The 13598-nt window shown below is 44.7% G+C and overlaps 1 protein-coding gene and 1 long non-coding RNA gene across 5 annotated transcripts in view; one reads left to right on the forward strand and one right to left on the reverse strand.

Moving 5' to 3' along the window:
• The window catches only part of LOC310750548 (indoleamine 2,3-dioxygenase 2-like), a 44127-nt gene that overhangs the window by 29851 nt on the left and 678 nt on the right, over window positions 1–13598 (forward strand). For all 4 annotated transcript variants that reach the window (XM_083588887.1, XM_083588888.1, XM_083588890.1 and 1 more), the window contains exons 7-9: window positions 6885–7002; window positions 7917–7968; window positions 12579–12727. In XM_083588887.1, coding sequence (XP_083445013.1) covers window positions 6885–7002; window positions 7917–7968; window positions 12579–12727 — 319 coding nt within the window. The remainder of the gene's footprint in view (window positions 1–6884; window positions 7003–7916; window positions 7969–12578; window positions 12728–13598) is intronic.
• Window positions 7853–9885, reverse strand: LOC310750808. Its single transcript, XR_014542295.1, has 2 exons — window positions 9239–9885; window positions 7853–8126 (listed from the first exon to the last, which is right to left on the reverse strand). It is a non-coding gene; the product is annotated as an uncharacterized lncRNA (long non-coding RNA).

A 13598-nucleotide genomic window follows, 5' to 3' on the forward strand; every position in this document is an offset into this window, starting at 1 on the left:
TTGCAGTGCCGTGATGTAGTTACTTTAAATCTCCTCCAACTGTGCCCAGTGCTTGCTCTTGTTCTGTCGGTGGTGTTGGTATCCCTTTCGCTGGGCAGTCCAGTCCAAAAGCACATAGCCTCAGACTTTGCAAAATTTACCTGTAGGCCCGACACCATTGCAAATGTGTTGAGTTCTCTGATTAGGGAGGTCTGGGTTTATGGGGTCTGGAGTTGTAACCATTAGGTCGTCTGCAAAGAGCCCTGATTTACAGGTTCTGCCTTTTATTTCCACTCCCTGTGTGTGGCTGCTCGGATTCGGATTGCTAGAGGTTCCAGAGTCAGGATGAATAGGATGAATAGGAAGGGAGACAGTGGCAATGGTAGGAGCCTACCCCTACCCCTGCTCACGACCAGGATCCTAAAACTCCACAGGAGCAGTGGAGTAGTGTTGATTTGGAACAATGGTTTGCTGAGTGACACAGTTTGGAAGACAATAGTTGGGCAGAACTGGGAGGTGAACAGCAAGAAGAACAGGAAGAGAGTGATCTAGCAGACTCTCTCTCACCAGAAGATGTGCAGCCTCTCAGTTCCAAGGCTAGGATAAGGTGGCTGTGCTCAGTGGTTGAGAGATCAGGCGGCTAGGAGACGAGAGGACAGAAGTGACTGGAGGGAAGTGGGAGGAACATTAAATGGGAGCACCTGCACTCCGAGAATGGTCGCTTGTTCTTTTCCTGCATTCATTAAATATTAAACCATCAGCTGTGGTGAGGACTGCAGGGCCTGCTCCCTTCCAAGGCCTTTTCCAGCTGACCCAGGGGGCGGGGCCCAGGCCCTCACACTCCTGGGACTCCTGTTGCAATGCTTAGAGTGTGGGGCTGGACTCATTTGGAACAAACTCCTGGGGAAGTGTGGGGTTGACCATAACATCCTTCTGGACCGTCTGGCTGGGAGCTGGGGGCACTGTTATACTGTGGTTCCGCTCCTTCCTCCTGGGCTGTGTCCAGAAAGTGGTGGTTGGGAATGAGTGTTCAGACCCCTTGGCCCTCAGAGTTCCGTCTTCTCCCCCATGCTTTTTAACATCTACATGAAGCTGCTGGGAGGTTTGGACTGGGTGTCCATCAATATGCAGATGATACCCAGCTCTACCTCTCTTTCAAATCAGAACCAGTGAAGGCGGTGAAGGTCCTGTGCGAGTGCCTGGAGGCGGTTGGAGGATGGATGGCGGCTAATGGATTCGTGATTCCTGACAAGACAGAAGTACTGTTCTTGGGGCACAGAGGGCGGGCCTGGTCTTGAATGGGGTAACAGTGCCCCTGAAGGACCAGGTGCGCAGTCTGGGAGTCATTTTGGACCCACAGCTGTCCACGGAGGCGCAGGTCAGCAGTCTACCAGCTCCACCTGCTACGCAGGCTGAGACCCTACCTGCCCGCAGACTGTCTCACCAGAGTGGTGCATGCTCTGGTTATCTCCCGCTTGAACTACTGCAATGCGCTCTATGTGGGGCTACCTTTGAAGGTGACCCGGAAACTACAACTAATCCAGAATGCGGCAATGAGACTGGTGACTGGGGGCGGCCGCCAAGACCACATAATACCAGTCTTGAAAGACCTACCTTGGCTCCCAGTACGTTTCCGAACACAATTCAAAGTGTTGGTGTTGACCTTTAAAGCCCAAAACGGCCTCGGCCCAGTATACCTGAAGGAGCATCTCTCCCCCCCCCATTGTTCTGCCCTGACGCTGAGGTCCAGCGCTGAGGGCCTTCTGGTGGTTCCCTCATTGCGAGAAGCAAAGCTACAGGGAACCAGGCAGAGGGCCTTCTCGGTAGTGGCGACTGCCCTGTGGAACGCCCTCCTATCAGATGTCAAAGAGATAAACAACTACCTGACATTTAGAAGACATCTGAAGACAGCCCTGTTCAGGGAAGTTTTTAATGTGTGACATTTTAATGTATTTTTAATCTTTGCTGGAAGCTGCCCCAAAATATTATTATTATTATTATTATTATTATTATTATTATTATTTCTGTTACTGGTAAGAGACTGCTTTCTCTTTATACTGCTTATCTATGGCCAAGGGGGGAGGAAGCTGAGCCCCAAAGCCTGACAGCATCCATGTTCTGTGCCTCTTTGGATAGCTATGGTATTAGAGTCCATACTGTTAGTCCTGCATTTTGCTGAGGCTCGGGAGTATATTTGTTTGAGGGTTTGTAAGAAGTTTGAACCAAATTTCATGTTAGTTAGTACTGCTAATAGGTTCTTCCACTCTAAGCAATCAAAAGCTTTGAGGATGTCTAGGAACATAATTGTCAGTGGAAGTTTAGTTACCTTGCTGTGTTCAATCAGATTCAGTGGTTTCTTGATGGGGTCTGTTATATTGTGACCAGGGATGAAGCCAGTCTGGTCTGGGGCTATTAAGAAATTTTTTTGGCGGTTGGCCAGAATTGATGTGAATATCTTTTAGTCTTGGTTTATTAATGAGATTGGGCAGTATGATTCTACTTTGAGGTTGTCTTTCAGTGGTTGGGGTAGTTGGGGAATGTGATTTGATGTTGTCTGGGTTGGTGTTGGGGTGGGGGTGGGAATGGGGATCTCTATGGAGGTGTGGGGCAGGGGAGGTATTGGTTGTGTTGGCAATATCACTGGCATGGGGTAGAGGAAAAGGGGAAGGGGGGTCACTAGTCTGTCAGCTGTGTTGCTGCAGGGTTGTCAAACTATGGTTTGATTTATTTGGTTGATGTTGGTTTGCTGTCTTGTGGTGTATATTCAGTGGGACGATTCTATGAGCAGTGCTTGACTGTACCGGTTTGTATTGTCGTGTCGTGTCTGTGGTTTCTTCTTCCTCTTTACTGTCATCCAATTACTTGCTGTTGTTTCGTCATGGCTGTCGCTTTGTGAGTCTGTCGATTGCCATTCTGGCGGAGGGTCGAGTCCGAGGTTCTTCAGTAATTGCAGGGCTTCAGGTATGTTGGTAGCCGTGTGCTGTGCTGTGCTGTGTTGGTTGTTACAATGAGGTGGACGGGGAAGCCCCATCAGTACTTGATCCCTGCTTGTTGGAGATGTTGGGTAGGCTTTTTCTCCAGTTTAGGGTCTCCTGAGATAGATCCTGTAAGGCCATGATGGGGTTTTCAGAGATTGGTTGAGTTTCTGAGGTTGTCCCATACTTCTTTATTTTTGTAGCAGGCGAAGCACATGATGATGATGTTTTTTGGGGGGCGTTGGTTTCCAGCATGGGTTTTAGAGCTCTGGGAGTGTCAGGTTTGGAATTGTGGTTTTTAGCCAGTGTACTATGAGGTCTGCTAGGCTTTTCTCCTCCACTTTTTCGGGAAAGTTGCAGATGTCCACAGCAATCTTCAATGTCCACTTGTTTGATTCTCATTTCTGTGCTTTCTGTTTCCAGGCAGCTTACCAGTTCAGCCAATTTATTATTCACACATGTGTTTTCCTCTCGGTACTGCTCTACTATTCTTTCTTGCATTTGCTTCTTGTTCTCTAGAGTTCCCACTTTGGAGGTCAGGTCACTGATTATTATCTGCAGGGGAGACACTGTGGTCTTCAGTAGTTCTGCTAATCTCAGTTCCATTTCCCTCTGGTCTCGTTCTGTTGTTGGGTTGTTGTCATTTGGGTGTGTGTGTTGTGCTCTCAGTGCTGTTCACCATCTCCCTGGTTGGTGCCATCTCGATCTCCCTGATGCTCTTGGTTTGAGATCTGCGTGGTGTCCTTTTGGTGTGGAGCGTGTTACGGTTAGGAGTTGTGGTAGTGGTGGTTCCTGGGTGTTGTTGGGTTGCTGAACATTATTGATTGGTGGCTTTTACAGAGCATCTGGATTAGATGGCCATTTTTGTCATGTCTGGGATGTGTTTTAAGGGCTTCTCTGGGGTTTCCATAGTTGTCCCAGTTGTGTTGGTGGACAGCACTGAGAGCACAACAGACAAGCAGACAGACAAGTAGACCAACAGACAAACAGTTGACATAAAAGGGTGACATAAAAGGCAGAGATGCAAGAGACCGATGGGGTGGGGCCAGATGGGGGGTTAATTTTGGATACCCCCGTGCGTACAATGGGGAGGAGTGGGTCCAATTAAGGGTGGGAAATGAGATTAGAGAGTTAAAAATTTAAGACAGGCAGGGTTGTGTTCAGGAACCAAACCAAACCAAACAAAGAAAAAAGGGAGAAAGGAAGAGGAAGAGGAAAGAAGGGATAAAAAAGGAGGGAAGTTAGAGTAAAATATAAAGATGAAAAAATGAGAGAGAGAGAGAGAGAGAGAGAGAGAGAGAGAGAGAGAGGAGGGTGGAAATAATAACAGTAATGATTAGAAAATTGCAGTGGTGGTCCAAGTTATGGATGTATGAGATAGGTGACCACAAAGGAGGGATTACTATTGAAAGTGGGTGGGGAGATATAGGTCTGTAATTTTAATTATTTTTATTATTATTATTTGTTGGAGGGGAAGGAGATAAAAGAAAGGAGAGAGGAAGGAGGCAGTAGGAAATTTAAGAGTTAAGAAAGAAGGAAAGAGAAAGCAAAAAACAACAAAACTGAAAAAAGAAAAGAAAGAGAAAAGAAGAAACTGAAGATGTCGAGGTGGTGGTGCCTGGAAGTAGTATATATACTATCAAATGATAAAAGTAAAATATATCTGTATATGTAGAAACTCGCTTTGAGAGGGGGGGAAATAAAATAGGGGGGAAAGGAGGGGGGAATGGAAAAGTTTTGTTTTAAAAGAGGCTGATGGTAGTAATGGGAAGGTGGGGGGAGGAAAGATTCCCCCCCCAAAAAACAAACAAACAGGGACTCAGATTTTTATTTTATTCTCTTTTTTCTATTTAATATAAAAAATGAGAAATATAATAATAATAATAATAATAATAATAATAATAATAATAATAATAGAATAAAAATTAGAAGGACAGAAAATCAGGGCTGAAGTGGCGATCCCAGGAAGTGGCCTGTTCAGGTCTCCCTTCTGGGCACCTCCATTTTAATTCTTAGGAGTTAGAAAAAATAGAAGTAAAAAATCCTCCCTGGCCCTCCTGGTTCTCACCTACCTCTCCTCTTTCTTTGGTGTTGGTGGCAGTGGCGACAGCCACTTTTTTCTTTGTTTTCCCTTTGGCTTCAGAGGCCTTCAGTCCCTGGAGCTCTGCCGGGGCACTGGTTGGGTGCTCTTGGTGCCGGTGTTGTAAGCCAAAAATGGCTTATCTTCTGAGTTAAGCCAATAAAACTCAGAGACAAGAGGAGTTAGGAGTCCATTGTTGTTTATTGCAAAGCAGTAGGTTACAGTCGAATCTTTTTGCAAAACTGCAACCCCGCCCAAGGGTCTGGGCAGGGGTATTTATAACATTTCAAACAAAGGATTTCAGTTTTTACCAATCATGTACATCATTACCTCATTTCATCTTTAATACACATGTGCAATAAGCATTGCTAACTAAACTTTGATTCTCACCGTGATTGTGTTAGTATGCGTGTTGGGAAGCCATTTGCACCATGTATCAACTTATGTTCTAGTTTATGAACTGTATCTTTGTGATTGACGTATTAGCTGTCCTTTTGTCCCAGTGGGGCACGGCGACTTGCAAATCATCAGTTTCGTAAAGCAACAGGTTACCATAACTTCTCTATTAGAAGCATGCTCAAGGATTTATAGGGGTTCATATTATCACATTCATTATGGCCCTTTGGGCCACTACCACACCGGCACAGCCAAGGTCACTGGGGAGAGTCTTGGTGGCTTCCCCCGCTGACTCCCGGTTCCCTTCCGGTGGTAGCAGTGGTGGCCCTGGCAGACTGGAGGCCAGCCAAGCAGCGCAGTTGGAGCTGGCTGTCTTCAGGAGCTCCATGCTGCTGTGGCGCCCACCATCTTGCCTCGCCGGAAGTCCATGAGCCTTTTTAAAAAAATACCTCAGATCGCAGCAAAAATGTAAAGTCAATTTAAGAGTGGTAAAATGAGAAACTGCAGAAAGTTGTGCCATCCACAAGGGTGTGTGTGTTTACCCTCCCCCTGATTAGATTACCCAAGCCTTTTTTGCCTGCATATGTCCTAGGTGAATAAGGGAGCTATTATTGCAATCACAACATCATTGTGGATACACACACTCCATTGCCAGAAATGCCCCGTCTATTTTGATCTGTTTTCAAATGGACACAGGCTGCATTCACACCATATACTATACAATTTTAGTTACAGATAGGTAGCCGTGTTGGTCTGCCATAGTCAAAACAAAAAAAAAAAAATTCTTTCCAGTAGCACCTTAAAGACCAACTAAGTTAGTTCTTGGTATGAGCTTTCGTGTGCATGCACACTTCTTCAGATACACAATTTTAAACAGTCATGGCTTCCCCCGAAGAATTATGCAATCTTTAGTTTGTTAAGACTGCTGGGAGAGACCCCTTTCAGAATTAGAATTCCCAGAATGGTTTTACACTGTTATGTACTAAGCTTGGGTTGTCTAATGACTCTCAGCACTCTTAAGAAGTCAGAGCTCTCAGAAATCTTTGGGAGAAGCCATGACTTTTGGCGTCATGTAGGACTATGTAGGCGTCATAGAGCTTTAAATGTATGAGTGTGAATGTGTCCTTACTGCAGGGCAATGCAGAATCAAACTGCAAATAAGCTTTTGTTTTTGGAATGAAGCTAGTTTCTCAAGAAACGCTTTTCAGGGGCAAAACAATGTGCAATGGATCTCAGTTGTGTGTGGATTGCATAGAAAGCACGAGTGCTCAGTTCACTTTGATTCTAGAATGAAAAGTCTGTATCCAACCCCTCTCTGCCTCCTACATTGTATGTGGGGGGGGGAGGGGGGCTCATTTAATTTCACTGCACACAATAAAGGTTGTTTTTTATTATTATTATTATTATTATTATTATTATTATTATTATTATTATTATCATTATCATTATTACAGGCAGTGCCACAGGTGGTTAATGGCATGCTTCAGCCTGACAATAGAATCCTGGAAGAAGCACTGCAGGATGTGGCAAGCAGTCTCAGAGACATGGCCAGGGTGTTGAAGAAAATGCATGGTAAGCTTGATATTTCCCACTTTCATTCACAAACTATTGCTCAGCCATTCATAGCACAAGGACAGAAAAGGTAGAAAGCTGGAGAAAATAGCATAAAAGTGATATGCACTCTAAAATGGGAGTAGCAAATGCCCTCCAGATGTTGTTGGACACAACTCTCATCATCCCTGACTATTGCCCATGTTGGGTGGGGTTGATGGGAATTGGAGTCCAAAGACTCCAAATGAAGGAGAACCACAGGCTGGCTATCTAAAAGACAACAGTTGTGTGTGTAGACTATGATTGTGCAGAAATATGGAAAAGTCTCATGATGTGATCCTGACAACAGAATTCAACTTCCTGAGACTATTACTGCCCTGTGAAAAAGAAAGTGCAGATTCAGCTACTCAAAGTAGTTCCATTGAAATGAATGAACCTAAGTTAGTAATGGGTTTGCTCTGAGTAGAACTAGCACTGGATAGGATCAGCAAGGGAAACCCAATGCAACCACTAAGGGTTGCCTGCTTGGCAGTGACCTGTCACATGACTTTCTTGGTGAAACGTTCATTTGTGGAATGCCCTCCATAGTGAGGTGTGTCAGTCTCCCTCATTATTAGCTTTTAGGAGAAATTTTAAAACACTCCTGTTTACCCAAGCATTTGAGAGCTGAAAGTCCTGCCCCTGGCACCCCTGAAATTATTAATTTGAGAATAGGAGTAGTTTTTTTGGCATTTTTAGAATATTGTTTTCAACTGCTTCAAGAAATCTCACTAGTCTTGTTTTGGTATTGATGTGTTTTCTGCATGGGCTCCTTTGGAGAAAGGGTGTGATATAAATTTAATAAAATAAATAAATAAACTGACTTTACCAGTTTTAGAAATGTGAAATTTATTTTTGATCCAGTTTTGTTTTTGTTTTTATGCTTCACTTCCTAGATTACGTGGATCCTGCAATATTCTACGGTGTGATAAGGATCTTTTTTTCTGGGTAAGTACAGCATGTATACTTTTTGCTCTCCAAACGTTTTCCAAGTAGGAGTAGAGGGACAAGCAGGGGTACACTCTTGAGAAAATCCGCACTCTAGAAACAGCCACACATGCTGCTCTTATTTCTTTATGCATTTGATTCCATTTATGCATCATTTCCTGTAAAATAAGTTGAGGTGAGTCCACAGTGAAAACATCAAGGATAACTTTTTATTTCATTTATGAATTGCTTCCCACAAGGCATCTTGAAATTATTTAAAATGCAATAAAAGCACATGCAAAACAATTGTATGCATTGTATAAAAACGGCTAAAACATTAAAACAACAACACATACATAAAATCAATTCTAATCCATTACAGATACTAACTGGGATAAAAAATCTCAACCTAAAAGGCTTGTTTAAAGAGGAATGTCTTTAACAGGCCCCAAAAGACTGGCGAATGCCACTGGATTCTTCCTCTTCCCTGCTAGAAAGGGGAGTGGAAAATTTCATACCAGTGGCCTTAGTGACTCCAAACATCCAAATCACTGAATTTATTTATTTTTTAATTTATTTTTATTAATTTTCCATTAAGTACCTCCAATTTATAACAAATCAAATCATAATCCAATTCAAAAATTAAAATTAAATTAAAAAACAACCAAATTACAATCCAAATTGTTCATTATTAAATTTCACACGGACTTCCCATATTCTGGACCTCTGAAGAACTCATCTCAGATAGTTATATTTCTGCCCTCTTGTTGTTTTCATATTTTCCACATTCTGATCTTAAACTCTCAAAGTCCTCAGTCCCTGGCTGATTGATTCTCAATCATGTTAAACAATCATATATCCAGTTTAATTTATGTATGCGTATGTCCTGCCGCCCGCCTGCCGCCCGCCCTCTCCGTCCATAGCCGCACTAGGTTTACCTCATCGTGCAGACAGTGAAGCTCTGGATTGGCTGCAGGAACTTCCTGCAGCCAATCCGAAGCCACGCCAGTGTCGCCGCCCGCCCAGAAGCCGTCCCAGCGTCACAGAAGTCAGTCCCCGTATGGCGAGGCGTCTGCAGCACGCAGGGACTGACCGAGCATGCGGCAGGGTCCGCAGGCCAGATTTACAAGCCTGGAGAGGCCACATCCAGCCCCCAGGCCTTAGTTTGCCAACCCCTACTCTGGACTAACTCAGAAAGCAGGCAGGTGGGGGCTGACAGAAATTACTGGGACAGTGCCCCTATGGGGTTATGTAGTTTTCTCTGCTGGAGAAAATGACACATCAATGATACCTGCAGCTGCCAAGAAGGGGGTTGGCTAAGGGTGGAGAAGCAGAGGAAGCTGTTGAGGAAGAACTGTTTCTCAGTGATAGAGCATCTACTTTGCCTGCAGATGGTCCCAGGTTCAATCCCAGGTAGGGCTAAGAAAGCCTTAGAGAGCCACTGTCAGTCAGTGTAGATAAATAATGAGCAAGGTGTGTCAATGGTCTGACTTTGTGTAAGGATCCTATGCTCTTTTATTCTTACTCTTCCCCAATAGTGCTCAGTATCATCTACATTAACTGGCAGCATCTCTCCAGGGTTCCAGAAAGGAGACATTCCCAACTCTTGCTGGAAATGGAGCCCATGACCTTTTGCACACTCAGCCAGTGCTCTACCATTGGGCCTCAGCCCTCTGTCTTTAAGAGAAACAGAACTGTCTCCCAGCGACAGTTCCACATTGCTTGGCAAAAATTCTCAGAACGCTGCAAGGTCTTCCAAGCTGTTGAAAAGGAGCGGGTTTTTCAGCTTGCATTTTTCTTTCTTATGTTTGTGATCATTTTAATAAAACAACTGCCTAAAAATTGAGGCTTGTTGATCTCCAGAGTCGCACCTAACATCTGGCAGGTGCAGGTGGCAAAGGATGGCTAATGAGCCTGCATACAGCTTGAGTCCTAAGTGAGCCCAATCCTCATTTCTATCTAAAGCACATTTCCTGCAATGTGTCACCAAGCAGAGAGGTATGAAAGCTTTGCAATTCACATCTGTTGCAGCCAGAGATTGCTCTGAAACTCTGCTAATCAGGGTTGCAACTAGGGGCTGGCTCCTTTGCAGATATAGTGGATGTTATTATTAATATTGCTGTTGTTATTTCATTTATGGGAGAAGATGCAACTCTGAAGAAGATTGCACATTTTCTATTTGCATTGAGACAGAATGCTGTGCCTTGTCAGGGAGATCCAGAACGCGAAGTTTATTTTATGCTTTTACTCATTGAGGTTTTATTCTGGGTTTTGTGCATTCATTTTTTCCATTCTATTTTATTTTAACATTACATAACTTTGTTAAAAGAGGAACATGCCCCCTCCTTTTAAAGGGGCATGTCGCGATCTGCCAGTGAAAACTGGAAATTTAACTTAGTTTAGGTTGTAGTTCGGGAAACCTTGGCCCTCTGGATGTCTCTGAACTACAACTCTTGTGAGCCCTAGGAAGCATGGCCAATAGGATGATGGGAGTCGTAGTTCAGCAACATTTGGAGGGGCAAAGGTTTGTTTGGATCTCGGGTAACTTCATGTTATACTTTCATAGCGGCAAACTTTTGTTTTGTAATGGTCTGATGACTAGATACATATAAACAAATCAACTATACTACTAATTACTACTATACTATTTTTACATAAAAAAGAAAATCTACATTTGTCTCTTCCACAAGTCTCCCAATAAATTTGGGGAAAGCAACATCTGATTGGTTGAAAAAAATTCTTGATGTAAATAAAAGAATAAAAGAACCTTTTATTCTTGGTACTCCTTGTGCCTCTGATGGTTTCAGCTACAGATTTATATTTCTGTAAATCTTGCAAGCCATGTGTGCCACACCTCTGTAAATCTTGCAAGCCATGTGTGCCACACCTCTGGGTCTCTCATTTCTTATGATGGTACTCTCCACTTGTACCAATTGTAAATGTAACATTCCATGCCACCCTTGGTTTGGTTTGGTTTAGTTTTTATGTGTTGGTCTCATGGTGTCTATTATTGTGATATGGGTTATATAAACAAAGTGAAATATACTCAGAGTCGAGAGTGGAGTTTAATAAAAAATACTTTCGATAAAAGAATACTATTTTACTAACAGTACTATTACTACTATGGTTAAAGGGGAGTGGGCGGCGCTGTGGTCTAAACTACTGAGCCTCTTGGGCTTGCCGATCAGAAGGCTCCCAGTTTCTGCCAATCTAGCAGTTCAAAAGCACACCAGCACAAGTAGATAAATAGGTGGTGGGAAGGTAAATGGCATTTCTGTGCACTCTGGCACCCATCATGGTGTCCTGTTGCACCAGAAGCAGTTTAGCCATGCTGGCACATGACCCGGAAAGCTGCTGTCTGTGGACAAACACAGGCTCCCCCCACCCCAATGCTTTTCTTTATGTGCCCCCTCGCCCAGCTTGTCTGGAATTTTGGTTTGGGTTGCCATCAGTATGCTGATGACAGCCAACTCTACCTGTTGATGGACTGCCATCCTGGCTCGGCCCCAGACACACTGATCAGATGTTTGGAAGTTGTGGCTACATGGGAGCTGGTTGAAGTTAAATCCTTTGAAGACAGAAGTCCTTTGGCTGGGTCGGGACGATATGGGATTGGGGGGGCAACTCCCATCCCTTGTGGGGGTGCAATTAGTGCCAGCGCCTTCCATCAAGAGTTTGGGTGTAATCTTCGATGCCTCCCTTTATATGGAGGCGCAGGTTGCAGCTATAACAAAGGCAGCATTTTCCCATCTCCGTCAAGCTAAGTCTCTCTTGCCCTGACCTCACCACTGTGATCCATGTGACTGTCATCTCCAGGCTTGATTATTGTAACTCACTCTACATGGGGCTGCCCTTGAAACTCCAGTGTGTGCAGAATGCCACGGTGAGACTCCTTACGGGGTTCTCGCCGCGGGAGCACATTCATCTGGTGCTATACCAGCTGCACTGGCTCCCAGTGGAGTACAGGATCAGGTTTAAACCTTTAAAGCCCTATATGGCCTAGGACAATTGTACCTGTGTGACCGCCTCTTCTGCTAACGGTCTGTTAACAACAACACTTTGAAGATCCCGGGCCCCAGGGAAATTACACTGGCCTTGACTAGAGCCAGGGCCTTTTCAGCCATGGCCCCGGCCTGGTGGAACGCTCTCCCACAAGAGACTAGGGCCCTGTGGGATTTGACATTTTTCCACAGGGCCTGCAAGATGGAGCTGTTCCGCCAGGCCTTTGGGCAGGATGCAGTTTAACTTAGGTACTTTCCTTTGTATAAAAGAAGCCTGAAAGAGGACCCCAACCCGCTCACAGGTATGATCAGTGGAAACAGTTGGTCCTGGCAAGTATTAACCACTCTCAATTCCAACCTGATTCCACCTGCTCAGATTTTAACTTGTCTGAATTAATTTTAAGGTGTATTTTAATTAATTGATGTCTATTTTTATGCATATTGTGTTGTTTTTACGATGTTAGCCGCTCTGAGCCTGGCTTCGGCTAGGGAGGGAGGGATACAAATAAAATTTATTATTATTATTATTACTACTACTATAATTACAATCTAGTATTATTACTACTGCTTATTGGATCTACCATGCAGCTCCTTGAGATGCAATCTCTCACTGCCTTTACTTCCTTTTAGATGGAAGGACAATCCTGCCCTGCCAGAAGGGCTGATCTATGAGGGTATCTCGGACAAGCCTCTGGTGTACTCAGGGGCGAGTGCAGCACAAAGCACCACACTGCACACCTTTGACGAACTTCTTGGAATCCAGCATTGTAGGGAAAGCAGTAAGTCTGTTGCTTTGATGAACTGGAGACATACATGCACTGCATGTGGTTTGTGTAGATGGTCTGTGGCAGGGCTGTCCCAAGACATTTTGGCAGCTGAAGTGAACCACAGAATGGTGCACCCCTGCCCCAGGGAAGAAGGAATGAGTGAATATCTAGATTGAGAACAAGAGGAGGGGGATCAAATCAGCCTTAACTGACAGTTGAAGTGGGACTCAAACTCCATCATGGGGTGGGAAGGGGCCCACTCTGAATCATGCCTAGCAGGTGCAGAACTCAGAAGACCCCAGAGGACAGCCGCTGCCAGTTCCTTCCTAACTCTAACCCTAACCCTATTCACTGAGAGGCCACTGTAGAGGCGACACAGTAGAGGAGTCGTGGGTGCCCTGGTGTGCATGTGCTACATCACCCCACCATGTGCACGCTCACACTTGATAACATTGCAAGCACATGCCAGGGGGCATGGAGATGTAGAGCGTTTCCCCCACAGCATTTGTGCAGAACCTGGTGATTGTGTGAGGCCCCAGGCACCTGCAGTTGTGGGGGCAAGCCGGTACTGCTGGATGAAGGGCTGCCAAGGAAGCAACGGCTCCAGCCTCCAACACATGGCAGCAGGCAATGCATTCATGATCGGGAACCCTGGTTGCATGGAAACCCACACGTATAGGTGACCAGTCTTCCCTTTTCAATATGCACAGTCAATATGCACCTTATAAGCACCCTTCAGATGCTGTAGACAACTCCCATCATCCCTAGCTCACATAGCCCAATGGTTAGGGGAGTTGAAGTTCCAACTTTGGCTACCAATGTAGGAAAGGATCACAGAAAAGAGAGGAGACAAACACACAGTTTATCCACCTGTGGTCTGAAA

Source organism: Podarcis filfolensis, assembly GCF_964270895.1.
Source record: "Podarcis filfolensis genome assembly, chromosome: 15".
Taxonomy (NCBI): Eukaryota; Metazoa; Chordata; class Lepidosauria; order Squamata; family Lacertidae; genus Podarcis; species Podarcis filfolensis.